At 43.2% G+C, this 21,999-nt stretch overlaps 2 protein-coding genes across 5 annotated transcripts in view; both read left to right on the plus strand.

Annotated features, from left to right (window-relative positions):
- Nucleotides 1–2,555: 2,555 nt before the first annotated feature.
- On the plus strand, nucleotides 2,556–12,965 carry stard15 (StAR-related lipid transfer (START) domain containing 15). The gene is made up of 6 exons (XM_084352202.1): nucleotides 2,556–3,046; nucleotides 11,238–11,385; nucleotides 11,536–11,639; nucleotides 12,007–12,124; nucleotides 12,287–12,339; nucleotides 12,427–12,965. The coding sequence occupies exons 1-6, from the start codon at nucleotides 2,900–2,902 to the stop codon at nucleotides 12,640–12,642; spliced, it is 786 nt and encodes a 261-aa protein (XP_084208328.1). The 5' UTR covers nucleotides 2,556–2,899; the 3' UTR covers nucleotides 12,643–12,965.
- Nucleotides 12,966–17,276: 4,311 nt separating this feature from the next.
- arap3 (ArfGAP with RhoGAP domain, ankyrin repeat and PH domain 3) overlaps nucleotides 17,277–21,999 on the plus strand; it is a 39,235-nt gene continuing 34,512 nt past the window's right edge. For all 4 annotated transcript variants that reach the window (XR_014622561.1, XM_084352453.1, XM_084352452.1 and 1 more), the window contains exon 1: nucleotides 17,277–17,462. The gene's annotated coding sequence lies outside the window, so the exon portion shown is untranslated. The remainder of the gene's footprint in view (nucleotides 17,463–21,999) is intronic.

The following is a 21,999-nucleotide window of genomic DNA, read 5'->3' on the forward strand; positions in this document are numbered from 1 at the left end:
ACAACTTTAATAAATAATGAGAAATATTGATGGACAAGCAGCAAATTAATTTCACCCACAAAAACAAAAAAACACTTTTTAATGAGACTAATGTGAGAAAGTTCAAGCTCCTCTTTCTAAATATTTCTCCATCTTGATTATCAGGAAATGAACTAAAACAACTAGCAGCTAACTGAGGCGTCACAACATGTTAAAATCATCGGACATTACAGCATTTTAGCCATTACTGATCGTACATTATACAGAGGATACAATTATTACACAAGTACGATAATCACCGTCCATCTGACAACTCTGCAAGTGACCCGCTTCACCTGCCACCTCTGGACTCAACATGGCGGACACTTGTAATGGCGGCTGTGTTTAAAGTTACAGTGAGTTAGTAGAAATGAAGATGGAGGCACATTGTTCTGTTTCTACTGTCACTAAACTGAGCACACTTTGTGTTAGTGAGTCAAACATTTCAAATGTCTTCATTACCTTCAGCTGGAGCTTCACACGGACACAACTGTCAGTCTGCAACATACCGAGCACACAAAGTCAAAAGAAACATGACACCGGAGGTGACAGCTGGAGAGGAGCCAGGTGTTTTCATACCTGAGACAGGAAGTGACGTCTGTGATCTGTGTCATATCAAAATAAAAGACATCCTCATCATCAGGACTTCCTCTGGTTCACTGTTAATAACCTACAGCACTTTAACTGTTAGTAACCATGGTAACTGAGGTGTCAATGAGTCTTTATCAAACAACACGTGAAACAATCTTGTTATTATATTTATATTGAACTGTTTTAAAGAGACTAAAAATATTTTACTGTAGTCTGATACTTTGAATTAAAGGAGCAGTCTGTAGAAATGTTCACGAGAAGAGAAAGATCTTAAAACAAACTGAATAATCAAACTCTCTTTGTTTCCATGACTGAATAAACTGAATTAACACACTGACCTTAAAGGAGCTTTACTGTGTTTATATGTGGCGGACCCTGCCACCTTTCTAGCTTCAAACAGTGTTGTGGGACCTTATTTTCCTCTGAGAACAGCTGGTTTATTCACTGATGGAAACACTTTGTATTATTAGCTCATTAGTATTGTAAATATTCAAAGTGTCACTTTGCACACTGAGCTCCTTTAACTCTACTTGAATTAATGCTGTAGACTATCAAGAGATGAACCTCATCCTAATTAAACCTAGTCTCTTTAAAAATCAATCACCAAAATCCATCAAATATTAATAAATAAAAATAATCTGAAACTTTTTTGTTTCTTTCCTTTGAACAGTTTGTCTTTCTGGAAGCTTCATCTCTTCGTCAGTGATGGAAACAGAAAGCTGCTGACACCTGATCTGTTGACCCAGTCTGACTCAACACACCTCACTCCACCTACTGCTCCACCTGGACAACAGGTATCAGTTACTGATGCATTCAGGGGCCGTCTGAAATCCTGTCTCTCAGCTCAGACGTGCTCTGAATTAAAACTGTTGGATATCTTCAAAAACTGAATGAGGCATGTCACTGTGGTGATCAGTGAGGTTCAGTCAAACACAGATGAAACCACAGTTTAATGTTAAAAGTCTGATATGAAAATGCATCGTCTGTGTTGTTCACAGCAGCTTACAGTTATTATATTTACAGGAGCACCTGAAGGTAGCATTCCTCAAATGCAGCCTGTTACCAGAGATGTTCTATTGAGAAGATGAGTCACTCTGCCAATATCTACAGTCACAGCAGTGTTCCCACAGTGACACATGTATTTCAGAAATAATAATCAAAGTTGTGAGTCTCAACAGAAACAGATCAGTGTCAGAAAATGAGTTATTCTGGTGGAAAACTAATTAAATATGTTGACAGGCTACATGAACATTTTACTGGTCAGATGGGCCACGTTAACGTCATTGTGTGATGATGAAGGCAGCATAACAGCTCCCTGCTAATGTATTCTCAAATTAGACATTAGAAAAAACTCCATTCACGATGGCTGATCCTGGATGTTATCAGAGTATAAGCTAACATCAGCAAATCTGTCCTTACTAGATCTGAACATCACTGGTACCATCTACAGAGCATCAGTGACATCAGTGAGTTCAGATGTCTACGAACTCCTCCCTTAGCCTGGGGCTAACCGCTCCTTTAGCCGGGGGTGAAGCTCAGTGAGAAAAGCTGTAATGACAGCAGCCACAGCCTGTTCACCCTGCTGCCACGTGGCAGGAGATCCAGACCAGCGGACTACATGACTTGTTTATTATTTGTTGATTAGTCAGAATAGTTAGTTTTTTATCTGAATGTGTATCTGAGGAAACTACAACAGAAATGTCACAATGACAATTGAATGAATGTTGAATCTTCATGTCGACCTGAGACGTATCAGTGAAAATACGTTTCTCTTTCAGAAGTGAGTCATCATGTTTGTGATATTTCTTCAGTCACACAGTGTTTGACTCCGTCTTGATGAAGGTTGTTGGACTAAACACCAGAAATATAAAGTCCAGAACTTTTCTTTCTGTGTCATTTCTCTGATATGTACAAATATATAACAACAGCTAACAAACAGTTTAATCATGGAGCCTAATGTCTCTGAGGGAGGAAACAGGTTTGCTTCAGTTTGGTTTCCTGAAAGTGGAGTGAGAGTGAGAGCTCTGTCTTCTGTCAGATGTGCGCAGTGATCAGAGATCCTGGCTGACGGACAGAAGAGACTCCAGAGTGAAGACGAGCTGCTGCTGTCAGCATCACTGAGTTGCTTCAGTCACCACTTTACTGACCCTTCATTCAAAGGCTTCTGTTGAAGCAGTTTGACCAGTTTGACCAGTTTAACCAGCAGCTGTGGACGGGAACACACACTGATGTCAAACTGAACTGCAGGTCTTCTCTTCTCTTTTTCATTTTGAACCGTTGTTGGGTGGAGATGCAGGTCCAGATCCCGGACGACTCAGACTTCTCCTCGTTCAAAGATCAGTGTCTGAGCTCTGACGGATGGATCAGCCGCTACAACAAAGGAGGAGTGACGGTGTGGTGCCGCGAGGAGGAGAGCAAGAGCGTCCAGAAACTCAAGGTGAGGAGTCCAACATCCACAGACCATCAGAGAAGAGCCTGCTGTCAGACCAGGCTCATACTGAGCTCTTCGTGGATGTAAAGTCTCACAGTAACTCACAACTCTCAGGTGAACTCAGGGAGGGAAATAACTAAAACGATCAGTCTATTAATCAATAAGTTGATCGAAAGAAAACAAATACAAAACTATTTTGCTCAGATTTGCAAAATGCAAAAATCTAAATTCTGTTTTTGTCTTCAGTCTGATTTTCTCTGTTTATATGAGAGAAAACTGAAGATCTTCGACTTTTGGTCCAGAAATTTCAAATCATATCGTTGGCATTTCTCAAAATGTTCTTTTATATTTTATCAGCAGTGTGATTGTAAGATTCATCGATAATAAAATGATTTTCAGTTGCAGCTCAAGACAGAAGAACTTTCCAGTAAAGAACCATAAAGATAAACTGAAGCACTCCTGTGGCCTCGTAATGACACCACGATAATTAAAACAATATATAATGAAGATATAATTATTGTCCAGAGATAAAATATGCTATGTAATGAAACACAAAGACTTGAGTTAAAGTCCGTCTCCGCAGCATCAGTCAGCACAATGAGTCCTGAAACCATCTAATAAGTCATAACAACAGTAAAAACACTCATATATGTTCCCTGCTCGTCTGTCGCAGTAATCTGAAGTAATCTGAGTACTTCTGTTGATGACGTCACTCTGGTGTTATGACGACAGCTGTCACTCATGTCTGATGTTTTATGAGCCAAACATTAGCAGTTTAGCTTCAGTGGAGATTGTAGTATTGGCTCCAGTTCTGTCTTCACTGATGCTCTTTTGTTTGGACTGCTCTGCCTGTCACCATGGCAACAGTTATCAATGCCTCAGTGCAGCAGGTTACTGCAGAGTTCATGTGAGGTTGTTGCTCAGTGGCTCCTCGGCAGCTCGCTCCTGCGACCTTGATGTGGATCAGCTGATGGGAGTCCTGCAGCCTCCTGCAAAGGAAAGACAAACCGCTGCTGCTGAAAAATTCAGAGCGGAAAGGAAAACGTAACGGCTGGAAACCCGAGGAGGGCGAGGTGGAGAGGCGTTCAGCCGACGACACTGCAGCGCGACGGAGAGGACAGAGAGACGTTTACTGCTTCTGTTTCCTCCTCACCTTCAACCTGTCAGCTGATCTGAAGTGATCTGAAGTGATCTGATCTGATCTGATCTGAAGTGATCTGAACTGCACTGATCTGATCTGAAGTGATCTGAACTGCACTGATCTGAACTGCACTGATCTGATCTTGAACTGCACTGTTCTGAGCTGAACTGATCTTGAACTGATCTGATCTGATCTGAAGTGATCTGATCTGAAGTGATCTGAACTGCACTGATCTGATCTGAAGTGATCTGATCTGATCTGAAGTGATCTGAACTGAACTGATCTGAACTGATCTGAACTGCACTGATCTGATCTGAACTGATCTTGAACTGCACTGTTCTCAGCTGAATTGATCTTGAACTGCACTGTTCTGAGCTGAACTGATCTGATCTGAACTGATCTTGAACTGCCCTGTTTTGATCTGATCTGATCTTGAACTGCACTGATCTGATCTGAACTGATCTGAACTGCATTGTTCTGATCTGAACTGATTTTGAACTGCACTGTTCTGATCTGAACTGATCTGATCTGATCTGATCTGAACTGCACTGATCTGATCTTGAACTGCACTGATCTGATCTGATCTGAACTGAACTGATCTGATCTGAAGTGATCTGATCTGAAGTGATCTGAAGTGATCTGAAGTGATCTGATCTGAAGTGATCTGATCTGAACTGAACTGATCTGAAGTGATCTGATCTGAAGTGATCTGATCTGAACTGAACTGATCTGAAGTGATCTGATCTGATCTGAACTGATCTGAAATTATCTGAAGTGATCTGAACTGATCTGAACTGATCTGATCTGAACTGATCTGATGATTAATGGAAAATGAAAATAATCGTTAGCTGCAGCTTAGTCAGTTTTATCAGCAGAGGAGTCAACAGTCCTCATCCTGTCCTCCAGGAGACGTTCAGATACTTGTGTAAAAGTAGAAGTACTGATTCAACTTCTTTACTCCAGTAAAAGTAGTACAGGCTCTGAAATGTACTCAGAGTATCAGAGTAAAAAGTCTCCCTCTGAAGGACATTTGTGGTCAAAGCTAACTGAAGCTCACGTCATATTAATATAATTCAAAGACTATTAAAGTTAAAGGTAGAATCAGTTGGATTTGTTCCAGCTGTTCCTGAAAGCACCACAAAGATAGTTGATTGTTGAGTCTCATTCCCAGGACGTCAAATAGCCACCTTTTGGGTTGATAAAGCATCCCAAGCAGCAACAAAGACAGAAAATAAGAAAATCTCTGCAGATACGAGACACTAACACGCCTTTTCTCCACATTCCAGTCTCCCTCTCTGTCTGTTTACGTCTTCTTACGTCTTTGTTTCGTCTCGCTGCATCTGCCGTGCGTGATGTGCACTGATAGGTTGACATCAATCTTGTAATGTTGGGAAGGCGGCATGCGATGACGCCAAATAAAAATAATCCATAATTCACCTCAAATGCATCAAACTAAAGTAACGAGCCTGTTTTGAAGCTGTGAGGAGGAGAAAGTTCAGATCTTTGTGTTCAGATGTAGAGAGGAAAGTCAAAGAGATACTCAAGTACAGTACAGATACCTGAAACATCTACTCAAGTACAGTAACTAAGTAATTGTACCTCATTAGTCTGACCTCTGTTTATCACAGCATCATCTAGTGGACCTTATAGGAACTGCAGCTCTGGAAAGCTTCTGTGTGTTTGCGGCATGAGACTTCTGCTCAGTTAGCTGAGGCTAACACACTAACTGAGTATTTTGGAGGATTTAGAGCTGAAAGACGAGACGACAGCTGTGTCACACTGCCCTCAAACCTGCTGCTCTGTTTACACACACACACACACACACACACACACACACACACACACACACACACACACTGTCTAGGAAATCTCTGACTCACACAGCAGAATATCTCAGTACCTCAGGTTTGTCCTCCTTCATGCACTGAGCTGCATGGACTCCACAAGTGAATGTAAAACCTGCTGACTCATGTTATCCAGCATGATGTGATAGTGTCCACAAAGCTTCTTGTGACATCACAGAGAGTTTGTCCTTTCAGTGTCCAGGTGCTCCCACATGTTGGATGGTGTTGAGCTCAGGGACGGTCAGGACTCGTTGGTCTTCAGTAGTTGTGTCAAAGCTCTGCGGTGTTTGTGCTCATTATCTCCACAGAGTATCCACTACAGAGCAGCTTCACTCCTCAACACTCTGACATGATTATTATTCATTTATTAGTCCATATACCCTTTCATTTTTGATAGACTTTATGTGCTTTAGGGAATTACAAACAGAACTTTCATTTTTCAGTCTTGTAGCATAATGACCTTAATTATGAAGCATTGTTCGTTAAAAACGTTCTTAAAAATAGAAACATCCTCTGACAGATGAAACCGTGTTCTGGGGTAGATTGTTGTGTTGTAGTTGTTGATGTGATGAATACGGATGATTGTTGTGACATTTTGATCCGCTGTAATTATCGACTGTGACCTCTCATTATAGTGTCTTAAACCTCATGTCGCAACACTTTCAAAGTAAAATGACACAGTTGAATCTAATATAAAACATTATTCACTAACAGACAGTTTAGAGATATTTCTGCACTTTGGAGCAGGTTTGTGAACCTTTTGCAAAAATGTAAAAGAACAAATATTCTAGTGATCCTGACAGAAGAGAATAATGTGTCCATAATAATAACAATAATAATAATAATAATAATAATAATAATAATCTGTCAGCAGAGGTTAATTAATGCCCAAATGAGAAGAGATCATCTGAGAGAGTATTTTATAATTCAAGACTCTGAGCTGAGGCTGATCACAGGAAGTTAACCACAGGAAGTAAACCACGGGAAGTAAACCACGGGAACTGAACCACGGGAACTGAACCACAGGAAGTAAACCACAGGAAGTTAACCACCGGAAGTGAACCACAGGAAGTGAACCACGGGAAGTAAACCACAGGAAGTTAACCACAGGAAGTAAACCACAGCAAGTAAACCACGGGAAGTGAGCCACAGGAAGAAAACCACAGGAAGGAAACCATGGCAAGTGAACCACAGGAAGTGAACCACGGGAAATTAACCACGGGAAGTGAACCACAGGGGTTACACCCCGCCTTCCGGAACCCCGCTGTTCCGAAGATAGACTTCCATTCTTCCATTTTTTCTAAAGACCCCTCCATTCCGAAACTCCCCCACTCCGAACGGACACAATCAGAAAGGAAACGGAGGCTGCGCATTTATCCCTTTCTCCTTTTTGGGTTCAAACGGATCATGTGCGTAGGCTAATTAACCGCAAAACAAGCAAATAGCCTACTTCATATTAATGACATATAACGCTCATTATGCTTCAGCTGAATCCTCTAAGCAAATGGCTATGTTGAATTGAAATTACTTTATCAAGCTAAATGTCCGAAATTGTATGAAATTGCTCCAATGCATTACACCGATTTTCGTGCAAAATCACACAGCCTGTTATGGGTTCTGAGCAAAGGAATGTCTGTTTTCTCCCCCGGGGTCGGGGTCGGAACAGCGGTGTTTTTGGGGGGAGGGTCGGAACAGCAGTGTTTCAGAGTGGGGGTGTTTCGGAATGGAAGGCTGTCCCCAACCACAGGAAGTAAACCATAGGAAGTAAACCACAGGAAATTAACCACAGGAGTACAGCTCAAACAGTCCTGTGGCATGACCTGTAGACCTGTAGACCTGTAAACCAGTAGACCTGTAGACCTGCAGACCTGCAGACCTGTAAACCTGTAGACCTGTAGAACTGTAGACTTGTACAAGTCACTGACACAAAGGTGATGCTAAATTGAATCTGAAACTAGCAGAGCTAGCATTAGCAATGAAATATGTAAGCTCAAGCAGAGATGAGAGACAGCCGGTCGCTCAAAGGTCCACTGTGAAGGATTTAGTGACATCTAGTGTTGAGGTTGTGACCACCTGAATACCCCTCGTCCTGTCCTCCCCACTGCGGGCGCTAAAAACGATAAAAAGATCAAAGTCCGTCTGTTGAGTCAGTGTTTGGTTTGTCCACTCTGGGCTCCTGTAGAAACATGGCTGACTGAGACTCATTCTGAGGTGACGATTCTTTGTTGTGGTGTTAGCAGCAGTTAGCCGTTAGCTAAACCAGCTGACTACAGGATGACCTGATGATCAGCTCGTTAGATGACAATAAAACATTTCAATCAGACCGACGAGGAGTCGATAGACGGTGTCTTTTTTCTCTTTTGTTGGAGCTACGCTAACAGTTTCCTCCTGCTTCCAGTCTTTGTGCTAAGCTAGGCTTAAAATGTCTGTCCCAGTCCTCATCATGGATGAAAACGTGTTTTGTGAATGGTAATTAATTCAGTTTCATATTCTTTGATGGTATGTTCTGATATATAAACTCAATATGACTGTGTGACTTGAACAGTTGGCAACTTGAGCTCGATGCTAACTGCCGGAGGAAGCATCTCACACAGATGAGACAGACGGAGGAGGAGACGTAGCACCGGCTGCTGAGTGACGGACACACAAAGACATGAAGCTGAGGACTTTATGAATGATTAACGCTGCAGCAGAGCCGTGCTGATTGAGTTACATGGAGCGTTTTACAGCGTTGACCCTCACAATATCTGATGACTCGACGCAGCCGAGCCCGACGCTCCTGTGAGATTACAGCAGTGGAAAAACATGACGTCCTACAGTAAGCCGCCGTCTCACATGACGTCCAAAACTCCAGAGACAGATGCTCTGTGTTCAACCTCTGCTCTCAAAAAACAAAAAAATATATTGTTAAAATCTGGTGAACATGAGAGAAAATATAGACGAGAAAAAAATACCTATTTTTTATTCTCTGGCAAAAGTTTCAACACAAATTTCTGTTGCAGACACAGAACTGAACAAACGTCTAATATTATCTCTGAGGTCTTGTTTTTCTCTTATTCCACAGTTGCTTCTTATTTATTTTCTTAAGGAAGAAGGAAAAACACAGATGACTTCCTCCACGGAATTTAAAGTTTAAGAGGAGAAAACAGGAGAAAACAAAGATTTCAAGCTGTTTATAAAATAATTTACAGATTTTAAGAGGTTATCAGAGTTCGGAGGACTGAACAGAAGGATTCAGCGAGCTGTTCAGCGCTTAAAGAAACAGTCTGTAAGATGTGGAAGGAGTGAAGAAACAACAGTGTTGACATCAGAGACATCTGTTCTGTGTTCTACTGAAATTAGCATGCTAACCAGCTAGCCTCCTAACAGCACTCTGTAGCTCAGAGATGATAGTCTGACAGCCTGTAGTTTCAGCTGGAGATGTAAAAGCAGCCAGTTCACTACTGAGTCTAATAAGTCAACAACATAAACTAACTAAATGTGAAGAAAGGAAATATTTTGACACCTATTTTCCTTCTAAACAGAAAAATACAACAGTCCACCGTCTGAACTCAAGTTTCAATCTGTGACTGAACTCAGACGAGCTGAATCGCCTCGTTAACTCATCGTCAAACACACTTCATTCAGACTGGACACAAACTGAATCACAGTCACTAGAACAGTGTTGGTTTGTCTCCACATGTCTTCTCATCCCTAGAGTCATAGTCCTGGTCAGAGCGGCTGTAAATCACCTTTGTACTGTGTCCCCTGTGTTCAGACAGACCTCCATCTCTCTCAGAGGTTGAGTTCAGTCCCGGTCTGTCCACACATCTTCACTGGAGGCTGCTGACTCTGGTTGTATGTGGTGAACTGTGTCTGTGATTTGAGGTCTCAGTCCAGATAAACTCCAGGGCCTCAGGTTGTTGGTCAGATGGATTACTCTGCTGGGGCTTCAGGTGGTATCGCTGCATTCAGCTGGCTGTAGCTTAAACATCCCCACTGACCCACATCAGGAGAGGACTGCTGTGGTCTCCACTGAGCTAAGACTCATGGGATATGTTGTTCGAGGTCAGTCTGACCTGAAGGTTGGACACTGAGATCTCAGACTGTGACAGTGAAGCTCTGCTGTCCTGGTTAACTGCTTAGGAGGAGCCTCTGAGCAAGGCATCACTCCGTCAGTCAATGACACAGCTGTTGTTAAATCACAGAGAACAGAGAAACTACCAATCCTGTGTCAGGTTAAAGCCGTCCAATCAGCTGCAGCTCAGAGCAAAACAGAGCTTCATGTCACTGACGTCCAAACAGATCGATGACAGACAGAAGCTGCTTTAAAGGTTCAGGTGTGAGCAGCAGGTTTGCTGGGGACCTCTGGTGGACAGGTGGGGAACGACACAGACTGCAGAGTCTGTCTCCAATGTTTTCTTCGTCTTTTCTTCTATATGATCTTTTATTATGGAGGGAAGAGCAGCAGCGTCAGGTTGTCTCAGCCTGAAGGATGACGACCTCCAGCTGCACGACATCATCATCATCACACTCCTCTTCATCACAGCCTCCTCTTTATCACACCATCCTCTTTTAAAATCCTCTCAAAAGCTCCTCTTCATCATCACACTCATCATCATCATCATCACACTCATCATCATCACCACACACTCCTCTTCATCATCACACTCATCATCATCATCATCACCACAGTCATCATCATCATCACACTCCTCTTCATCACAGCCTCCTCTTTATCAAATGCTCCTCTTCATCATCACACTCATCATCATCATCATCATCATCATCACACTCATCATCATCACCACACACTTAATCATCACAGTCATCATCATTAACCAGTAAACAGAGTAAACTGAACTTCTCTGTGTTTGATGAAGACTCTGTATCTCCTCTCTCTGTGGATGGATCACAGAGTGCAGCAGCTTCACTCTCTGACTGCAGCTCATGATGAGTCTTTATGGGCTCTGTGCTGCTGTCAGAGCTGCAGCTCCTCTGACATCCACTGGATGCTGCTGTGATCAAACTGACTGTATTGAAGTGAATGAAAAGTAAACTGTCAGTGAACAAACTTCTGCTGATGTGATTGATTATCAGTGAGCAGGAGCCAATCAATCAATATCTGACTCTGTACCGTCTGACCTACTGATGACGACCTGCTGATGAAGACCATGCAGCTGAAAGCTCTGCAGCCCTGAGTGAGTGCTGCTTGTTTCTGTGTGTGTTTCAGATGAGGATAGCGTGTAAGGACGTGACGGCAGAGACGCTGTACGACGTCCTCCATGACACAAGCTACCGCAAGAAGTGGGACACCAACATGATCGACACGTATGACATCGCCAGGCTGACTGCCAACGCCGACATCGGATATTACTCCTGTCAGTCCTCTGCTGGCTCCACAGTTACAGTCTGCATACATTCATTATGAAGTGTAGACGGGCTTTAATGTGTGTGTGTGTGTGTGTGTGTGTGTGTGTGTGTGTGTGTGTGTGTGTGTGTGTGTGTGTGTGTGTGTGTGTCGTTTAAAGGGAAATGTCCGAGTCCTCTGAAGAACAGAGACTTCGTCACCATGAGATCCTGGCTTCCTCTCGGCAGCGACTACCTGATCATCAACTACTCCGTCAAACACCCGGTGAGCTTCATCTGCAGCGTCCTGGGTCCAGATTAAAGATGATAGTCATCAGAACTAAACATATGTCTGAAACATAAAGAGTTCTGACTCTGACCGAGATGAAGCCTCTCTGTCAGCTCTGTTAACAGAATAAAGTCATTAAATGTGTCAGTGAGGCCTCGAGGCTGAGGGTTTAATACACATTTACATTAAACAAACTTTAATGTAAATACTAAATAAATAAAAACTGATTGATGTTGCAGAGATTCTTCTGATGTCTGAAGATCAAAGTCAAATCTGTAAAATGAGCTCATTTATATAAAAGATGAAAACTGTGAACTAATCCTTTAAAATGTTGTAACGTCACAGCTTGTCTTTGTCTCCATAGCAACATCCTCCTAAGAAGGACTACGTCCGGGCCGTGTCTCTGCTGACCGGGTACCTGATCCAGTCCAACGGAGCCAACTGCTCCACCCTGTACTACCTGACCCAGGTGGACCCCAGAGGTGAGACAAGACACACACACACACACACACACACACACACACACACTGATACCAACGCTGTGATCAGGGTCACGTTTAATTGTCGTCTGTAGTGTCTCTGCATCTGTCCTGTATAAAAGTCCAGACGCTCAGTGACGTCCCGTCTGTCCTCTCTGTCTGCAGGGTCGTTACCGAAGTGGGTGGTGAACCGGGTCTCTCATTTTGTTGCTCCGAAGGTAAAAGTCTTCTGCTGTAAATCACAGAGAAATTAATAGATTTCCTCTCAGAGAAACACCCATCTCACCGCGTCTCTGTCCTCTCAGGCCATGAGGAAGATCTACAAGGCGTCCCTGAAGTATCCGGAGTGGAAGAGGAAGCACAACCCCAACCTGAAGCCGTGGATGTATCCGGAGCAGAACGTGCTGCCGTGCATCAACGTGTCGGAGCTGACGGTGCAGCGCGCAGACTCTCTGGAGAACATCGACGAGAGCAGCCTGAGTGAGGAGAAGACGCAGCACAGCGACGACGAGGAGACTTAAACGTCCTCACAGACTGAAACACGAGTGTCTGTTTGTTGGTTTGTTTGTTTGTCAGACTGACGAGAGCCACACCAAACTACAGCTAACTTCTGACTGATTTTATCTTCTGTCACCGTTCTCTTCACTTTTTCATCAACTGTGAGCTCAGTGAAGTCTGTCAGTGTTCAGTGTGTTACAGATGAGTCACCTGGTCCAGGTGAGTCTTCTGCTCCTCTGCTCAGGTTAGAGGTGGGTGGAGTCAATCAACTGATTAATTAATCTACTATAGAAGAAAAACTGTCTGTCTGAAATGTCCCAAACATTAAAGTCAAACATTGTGAGAACGTCTTGTGTATTTTAAAGTTTGTTTGTTGGCGTCTGTTCTGTCTGTCAGAGGACTTCACGTAGTGTCTGATAAGGACGACCTACCTGTCCCCAGTCTGAGAAAGAGCTCTGATCAGGTGACATCAGTGACAACACCTGAGCCAACGGTGTGGTCATGTGACCAGAACTGTAGAAAGAGCGTTTCTTTTCAAACTGATGGACCCAGAAAACACTGAACTAACGATGAGCACCAAACAGTTTTCAGAAGCTGTAACTTCATCAAAAATTTCCTGAAACATCCTGAAACATCCTGAAACGTCCTGAAACGTCCCAAAATGTCCCAAAACATCCCGAAATGTCCCTAAACGTCCTCAAACGTCCTGAAACATCCTGAAACAACCTGAGACGTCCTGAACCATCCTGAAACAACCTGAAACATCCTGAAATGTCCTGAAACATCCCAAAACGTCCTGAAACAACCTGAAATGTCCTGAAACGTCCTGAAACAACCTGAAATGTCCTGAAACATCCTGAAACTTCCTGAAACAACCTGAAACGTCCCAAAATGTCCCAAAACGTCCTGAAATGTCCTGAAACGTCCTGAAACATCCTGAAACAACCTGAAACGTCCCAAAATGTCTTGAAACATCCTGAAATGTCCTGAAACATCCCAAAACCCCTTATGTCCAGGCAAAACCCTGTATGTCCAGGTGAACCCTGTATGTCCAGGTGAAAACTTGTCCCGAGTGTTGTGATGAAGTGAAGAATGACGTTTTTCTCATGTTCAAATCAATTCAAAAAACTTTGTTATTTGTCCCTGGGGGGGAGTTAAAGGCACAGGGAGTAGTTGTGAGCAGACACACAAGTTAAATAAACTCTGCAGGATTAATTCATTGACACAAGCTGAAAACTGCTGTTTTTGTTTTTCTGGCAACATAAACCGTAAAAACACAGACGGTAAACGTTTTATTACTTTTACTGAAGTACTTTGAGTACATTATACTAATAATACTTCAGTACTGTTACTGTTAGTTTGAATATTTTGTTGTCAGGTTGCAGATTAAATAAATTCATGTTTCATACTTTGGCTCTACTTATGCCAAATTATAATAAAGTATGAATAATCTGAATCTGTAAAGTATCTGGTAACTAAAGTAATCAAATAAATGTAGTGGAGTTGAAGTATAAAGTAGTATAAATACTCAAGTAAAGTACAAGTACCTCTAAATTGTACTTAGTTACATTCCATCAGTGATTATTCCAAATGTTCATTTTCACTTAAAATGTTTAGGTTTCCAAACAGTTATTATCTCGATGATAATAATCAATAATCAGTAATCAATATCTGTTCAACTCTAGGTTTGAATGCAGTACTTTTACTTGTAGTGGAGTATTTTCACAGTACTTTCACTAGAGTAAAGGATCTGAGCACTTCTTCTACCTCTGCTAACTGACAAAAGGCCCTAAAAATAACTTTGCTATAACACAACATTAACCCACAATCTGAAAACAGAGAACTTTAATTGATTTAAACTCTGATTCAGATGATTTCATCTTGATCTGAGTGTTTAAAGCTGCGTTACAGGATCAAAGTGTGAAGATCAGTTTTATGTTCCTGCAGGTTGTCAAATAGACATCTCAATCAGACCACAAGATGGTGCTCTTATGTTTGAATGTGACTCCTTCAGCTGAATATGTGAAATATTAAAGAGCTTTATGTTTATTATTTCTCTCTGTGGAAACGTCTTTCAGTGATCTGAGGGAAACAGAAAGCTGCACTTTATTTATTGTTCCTATTTATTTCTGTGATTTTGTGTGTGAGTGCTGCAGGACGTCCAGTGAGAACACTAATGTGAGTCATAACTGAATGTATAAAACACATGTTAGTACATACATGTGTAAATGTATCCAGTGAAGTGAAGGGTGTGTTGGGTCAGATCAGCGATCACAGCCTGAGTGTGTTGAGTTCCTGCTGCTCGGCTCTTCCTGCAGTCAGGAGGAAAACTTTATGTGTGACTGCATCCTTGTTTCGTGCCTGAAAAATGCAGCTGGGCTCCGGATCCTCTCCACGCTGTATTGTCTCAGGCACTTCCTGTTTCCTGTCTGCACAGCTCTGATTGTTGTTTGGGCAGCGAGGAGGAAACTCCACCACTGTCCGACTTCTTACTGCTCACTGAGGACAGGACGCAGTGTTCACTGAGGACTTCCTCACTTTACTGCTGCTGTCCACCGAGAACAGGAGGGACACACCAGAGCCAGTCCTGACGCTCCAGGCATTAAAGGAACAGTTCACCTAAAACTGTAGCCTCAGTCATCATCTCCTCCTCCTGTGGATATAAAGTCAGGTGGAGTCTCGTAGTCCACAAAACATTTCTGGAGCTTCACAGTAAAACAGAGTTGTAGCATTCTGCTAAACAACTGAAGTAGCTGGAGACTTGGTTTAAAACATCAGATGTCTCCATACAGCTCGTCTGCTGTGATCACAGTCTGCAGGACAGAAGAGATCACAACCTGATCTGAGACCATATGTATCTTCACTGGAGCTGCTGAGCTAACAGTGTTGGCATCAGGTAGTTCTGCTGAGCTAACAGTGTTAGCATACACAAGCTCGACTGAACATCGAGGGTGAAATAGTCTTTTCAGATCAGTCTGGATCTGCAGGCCGGTCCAGTGGGTGAACTGGTCCATTAAAGGGACAGTCTGTAGAAACAGTCCATGAGTTCACTGTCAGTCAGAGTTTCAGACTGTGACTGTTCAGAGAAGACTCAGCACTGTTGTCTCATGCAAGTCAAGTGTCTCATGGAAGAGCAGGAGGAAGAGGAGGAGGAAGAGGAGCAGGAGGAGGAGGAGGGGGAAGATGAGGAGGAAGAGCAGTAGGAGGAGGGGGGAGGAAGAACAGGAGGAAGACGAGGAGGAGGAGCAGGAGGAGGAGGCAGAGGAGAAGGAGGAGCAGTAGGAGGAGGAGCAGAAGGGGGGGTGGAGGAGCAGGTGGAGGAGTAGGAAGAGGAGGAGGCAGAGCAGGAGGAGCAGGAAGAGGAGGAGGAAGAGCAGGAGGAGGAGGGGGAGGAAGAGGAGGAGGAGGAGGAGGTGGAGGGGGAGGAGAAGGAGGAGCAGGAGGAGGAGGAGAAGGAAGAGGAGGAGGAAGAGGAGGAGGAGGTGGAGGAGGAGGAGGAGGCACAGTCTTGGCTGTATGTCAGTTTGAGGGATTTGAAGTTCGGGGCGAGCTGAAGTCGTCTGAGTGGATCAGACTCAGTGATGGAGGATCAGGACAGGAAGCAGCTGCTGCAGACTAGCTAACCATCCACAGACTGATGAGTGTGAACTTATTAAAGCAACATGTTTAGTTTCACCAGGACTTCACAGTATGGCTGAACCTGTGTCAATTATCCAATGAGAGCTGAGCACAGAGGGCGGGGCCACAGGAAACTGCACCCACAACACATAAACTTCAAAATAAAACTACATTTTCTTTTACATAAAATCTTCAGAAAAGTATGAAAATCATCTCTAAAAATAAATCATTATTATTACTATTTAATAACTATAAAAACTCTTGAGATCAATAAAGCTTCTGTCTCTTACTGAAGAAGTTAAAATCACATTGATTGATTATAATTAAATATATTGTTATTTACATTTTGTTTGTTTGTTGATTTTTCAGTTCACTTCATTATCTAAAGACAAACCTGTCTGAACGTGGTCACACTCAGACTTTTACATTAAAACATACATACTGAAATTATTATCATACATTTAAACATTTTAATGATTTTGTTTTTATTTTCGTTTTATTATTGTTTTCAATCAGTATGATAATATTATGCATTTATTAATACACATAGCGATAAATATTTGTATATTTCTGTTTATTTGAAATATCTTATTTTATTGTTATGTTATTTGGCTGTTAGCATTAGCTCCTTTCAAACTGTTTGATTATCAGTCTGTTGTTTTTGTTTTTATTCTTCTGTTTCTGTCATTTTGAGCACAACAATGTCCTTTTGGATTAATGAAGTTCTGTCTTATCATTTATTATTATTACTATTATTATTATTATTATTATTATTATTATTATTATAATGATAATAATAACAATAATAGTCCACCAAATATTTTTTCGTATCTTTTATTATTTCTATCTATTAATGATCACTGATTTGAATCTGCATCATATAAAATAAGCACGCGCTCATCAACACGGATCTTATTTGGGCGGAAACTGTCCTGGCTTGTTGCTTTTATTTTGACGGTCACAGCAGGAAGCGTCATCAGTCGTTGTTGTGTGTAACTTGACGTCATTCAGAGCAGAGCGGAGTGTCTCCTCCCAGAAGTTCCAGTCCGACCGAGACACGCTCCGGACTCTGCTGCCTTATACACCGGGACAGAGACCTGCACGGTACGGAACACAGACCAGAAACCAGACAGGGGTCCAGACCAGAATCCAGACCGGAAACTAGACCAGAAACCAGACAGGGATCCAGACCGGGATACAGACCAGAATCCAGACCGGATCAGAGGTGAGACTCTTGAGATGTTTGGGTGTCAGATGTGGTGGATTTGAGTTCCGCAGGAAGCGGCTCGTCCTGCTGTCCGTCTGTCCTCACTGACTGTGGTCCTGGTCCTGGTCCTGGTCTCTGAGTCCTGGTCCTGGTCTCTGTCTCCGGGCTCAGTGACGCACGGAGCGAGTTTTGGCGCAAAGTGAATCTCAGAGGCTTTTTATGTGAAGGAGTTATTGAGAGACAGACAGGCTGAGAGACAGACAGGCACCACCATCATATCTGATGATGATGGTGATGATGATGATGTCATACATGATGATAAACACAACAGGTGGTTGGAGGAAATACTGAAGTAAAAGTATCAATACTAGAGTAAAAGTACTGTTTCCTGATATATTATTGATTTCGGATTATTGATGAGCGATCAGCTCATTTTATAACCTGCTGATAGTTTGTGAGTTCACCTCCAAAGATCAATAAAGTTTAATCCGAACCAATAACAGCACATCAGCATTTACTTATTGATCATAGTTTGTTTGAATTATCTGAATCTGTAAAGTAACTAAAGTAATTGAGTAAACATAGTATAAAGTAGAGTATCTCCTCTGGGACTGACAGCACGTTCCAGTGTCTGATCATCAATCAGTAGTGTATTGACTGAGTTATTGATCAGTTGATCAGAGGAGTAACTGACAGGTTTATTATACTTCTGATCATCGGTCAATAATCTGATCGGTCCAGAGACAGCAAATGATTTCATCGTCTCCATGTACATATTGTTTCTGTCATCAGATTATTGATGATGATGATGAAGAGTGAGGGCGTTCACATGCAGCACAAACATCCTGTAAAGAGGAAACTCCACTTCCTGTTTGAGCCGGAGCTTCACAATAAAACTGAGGGGACGTCCCAACAATCTTATTTCCTCGCTCCCCGCTCTCCTTCTCCAACTCCAACTCTTCTTCTTCTCAATCAATCAATCAATTGATTGGTGTCATTGAAGTTGGGTGCGTTGAGCTCCTTTCATGTTTTAATTCTCAGTACTCTGTGCTGTGATGTCACTGTGATGTCATCACGTGTGCTGTGACATCACCTCTGCCTCTGTACATGATTCAGTCTTAAAGGAGCATTACGTATGTTTCAGTGTTTCCTGGTCCTCAAAACACTCATGACTCTTCTGAACACCTCTCACCTGTACTGTCTGCAGCTGCAGGTCATCACTATGTTATTGATTGATTGATTGATTGATTGATTGATAATTAGTCCACTCAACAATCAGCTGCAGCTTCACTTTGATGCTAAAGCTAAGCTAACAGCTGACTGAATCCCTTCAGAATGACGGCTTCTGTCTGACTGTGATTGATTTCAAAGATGAGACGTGTGGAGGATTAAAGTAGTTTATTACTGAAAGTAACTGATTACTGTCTCCCAGTGTGTTCCCAGTGTGTCCCCAGTGTGTCCCCAGTGTGTTCCCAGTGTGTTCCCAGTGTGTCTCAGTGGGTCTCAGTATGTGGTTCCAGTCACAGCTCTGAACAATCAGCCCTCTGTTCCTCACAATACAGACTCTCTGTTATTGTACTGCTCACTCGCCCACCCTTGCTCTCACTCTCTCTCTCTTGTTCTCACTTTACTCCCCCCCTCCCCCTCACCCTCCTTCCTTCCTTCCTCTCTTCCTCTCTCTCTCTGCTCGTCCACTCACAGTCAGCTTTGTTTAGCACTTTGATTGACAGGTCTGTCATCCAATCAGGCTCTGTCTCTCCCTAACTTCCTGTTTGGACAGTAACAGATGAGGTTGCTGAAGTAAACACAGAGTCATCAGCCTGAGGTTAGCCTAGCTTAGCATAAAGACTGGAAGCAGAGGGAAACTGTTAGCCTGGCTCTGTCCAGCGTCTCTGCAGCTCACTGATGAACAAAAACAGAAAACCAGCGTTTGTTTCATCTTCTGCTGATTGATTGATTGATTGAATGATTCCTTCCTGATGCTCCCCTAGATCTGAAATCAAAAATATATTGAGATCACGTTTCAGGTCCAGCCCCTCCTGTGTGCTTCAGCTCGTGTGTACAAAAGAAAGAAAACACATCAAAAAGGCTCGTCACAGCTAGCTTAGCATTAGCCTGCAGCTAGCTTGGAATTAGCCTGAAGCGCTGCTTCCTGACTCTTCTCCTGTGTGATAAAGACAATCAGCTGACTGGAGGAAACTGACAGTGCCGGACATGTTTCAGAGATCCTTTATTGACTTGTTTGTGAATAGAGTTCACTCTGGACAGATTAGAGGAACTTCTGTAGTTTCTTGTTGAATCACTGACGGCTGCTGTCTGTTGTGTATTTTTGCTGAATATAGAGACAGCAGGACAAAGTCGAGCTGTTGTTGTAAAATATCTTTGTAAAGAGAAAAACGAAAAACGATCTGCTGATTGGTACTGATCCAGATGTGACGGGCTCACTTTACATCACACATCAAACAGACTCATGACAGCCGTACTATCAGCTGATTCCAGGTCACTGAAACGACATGCTGAGTGTCTGAGTGTCACTGAGTCCACCTACAGTTGTGCTGACTGCACATTTCTTCTCCTTCCTCGTGTTGACAGGTTACCAGTTTAGTTTCTGTGTGTCGTCTCTCCGTCCTCTGAAGCCTGACGTCCTTCTTTTATTCTGACACTTTCTGTTGGCCCGACCTGACGGATGAACCGACCCATTGTTCATGTCAGACTGTCTGACTCAGAAGAACTTTTCACTTCAGCGTCTCTGCTGCAGTAAAGTGGAAGTTTGCAGATTCTGGGGTGTCGGTCGGTTCAGATCCGATGAGGACTGTCTGTCTGTCAGGCAGCAGGACAGATCCAGGTGAGCAGATCACACCTAAGCCCTGCTTCAGACTCGTCCCAGCGGATCAGTATAGAATGAGTCCAGGCCTGATCGAGATCACTAACATCCCCACTTGTCTCTCTGTCTGTCTGTCTCTCTCTCTGTCCGTCCGTCTGTCTGCATCATCTGTAGAGTTGTGTTCAGAGTGTCGTGATGTGTTCACAGCGAACACAGAGAAGATCGTCTCCAGTCATTATTCTCACAGATCATCCAGATGACTGTGCTGTACATCAGCTGTGAGGTAGCAAGCTCACACTGAGGGTGTCCCTGAAGGGTCAGAGGTCAGGAACCAGTCGGACACATCCTGATCCATCCTCGTCTCCCTCTATGACTTCCTGTCACTGATCAGTCATGTCACGACTCCAGAGACAGAGTTGTGTTGTGTTGTGTCATGTGAAGCATAGCCTCACAGCCTGTCAGACACAGCTCAGGTCACACTGACTGCTGCTGCTGTCTGTTTGTCTGCAGTGTGTGATGGGAGTGTGTGTGTGATGGGAGTGTGTGTGTGATGGGAATGTGTGATGGGAGTGTGTGTGTGATGGAGTGTGTGTGTGTGATGGGAGTGTGTGTGTGATGGAGTGTGTGTGTGATGGGAGTGTGTATGTGATGGAGTGTGTGTGTGATGGAGTGTGTGCGTGATGGAGTGTGTGTGTGATGGGAGTGTGTGATGGAGTGTGTGTTTGATGGAGTGTGTGTGTGATGGGAGTGTGTGTGTGATGGAGTGTGTGCGTGATGGAGTGTGTGCGTGATGGAGTGTGTGATGGGAGTGTGTGATGGAGTGTGTGTGTGTGTGATGGAGTGTGTGTGTGTGATGGAGTGTGTGCGTGATTGGAGTGTATGTGTGATGGGAGTGTGTGTGTGATGGAGTGTGTGTGTGATGGGAGTGTGTGTGTGATAGTGTGTGTGTCCTCGTCCTTTATCTGCAGCCTTCAGCAGCTTCCTACCATGAACCTTCTTCCCCCTCTGAGGCTCCTCTTCCTCTCTTTCTCTGCACACCTGATATCTCACATGTTGTTGTTGTGTCTCTCTGTCTTTTTGTTTTGTGTGTCTGTGTGTCTACATTCAGATGAACCTCATCATCATCAAACTGTTGTAATTTCCTGTTCAAACGAGTGATGTGAAGAGATTTATTGACTCAGCGTCATCGTGTGAGCTGACGATGACTCACAGTGACTGAAACTCTTCATCAGTCTTAAATCTCTTGAGTTCTGTCACACATCTGGACAGTTTTCACTGTCAGTCTCAGTGGACAGGTTTTTTCTCAGCTGTCGTCTTCTGTTGAGACAAAAGTTTAAATGATTTGTGTGTTTGAGGCGCTGAATGTTTCTGTCTGTTCACGTGTTCGTCACATAATTCAGTAAAGTTTTTATGGATCCAGACGTCGTTGGCTGATCTGAGAACAGACGCTGGTTTCATGTTTAGAGGAAAGAGGTCGACAGGAGGAAGCTGCAGTGACTCACTTCCTCCTCCTCCTTTGTCTTCAAACTGGACGCTGCTGACCTTTGTGTGTGTGTGTGTGTGTGTGTGTGTGTGTGTGTGTGTGTGTGTGTGTGTGTGTGTGTGTCCAGCAGTTATTTTTATCATGCGGGTACATTCAGTTTGGTGTCATCTTGTGTGTATGTGTGTGTGTGTGTGTGATGGACAGTGTTCAGTGTTTCCTTCTTACTGCGACAAACAAAATATACTTTT

This window comes from Pagrus pagrus, assembly GCF_965226575.1.
Source record: "Pagrus pagrus genome assembly, chromosome: 5".
In the NCBI taxonomy this organism is placed as follows: Eukaryota; Metazoa; Chordata; class Actinopteri; order Spariformes; family Sparidae; genus Pagrus; species Pagrus pagrus.

Excerpts from the sequence above, each read along its gene's own strand:
- stard15 (XM_084352202.1), top strand. The coding sequence starts at position 2,900 with ATGCAGGTCCAGATCCCGGACGACTCAGACTTCTCCTCGTTCAAAGAT. Across the intron at positions 11,640-12,006 it reads ACTACTCCGTCAAACACCCG|CAACATCCTCCTAAGAAGGA; the intron begins GTGAGCTTCATC and ends TTGTCTCCATAG. Across the intron at positions 12,125-12,286 it reads GACCCAGGTGGACCCCAGAG|GGTCGTTACCGAAGTGGGTG; the intron begins GTGAGACAAGAC and ends CTCTGTCTGCAG.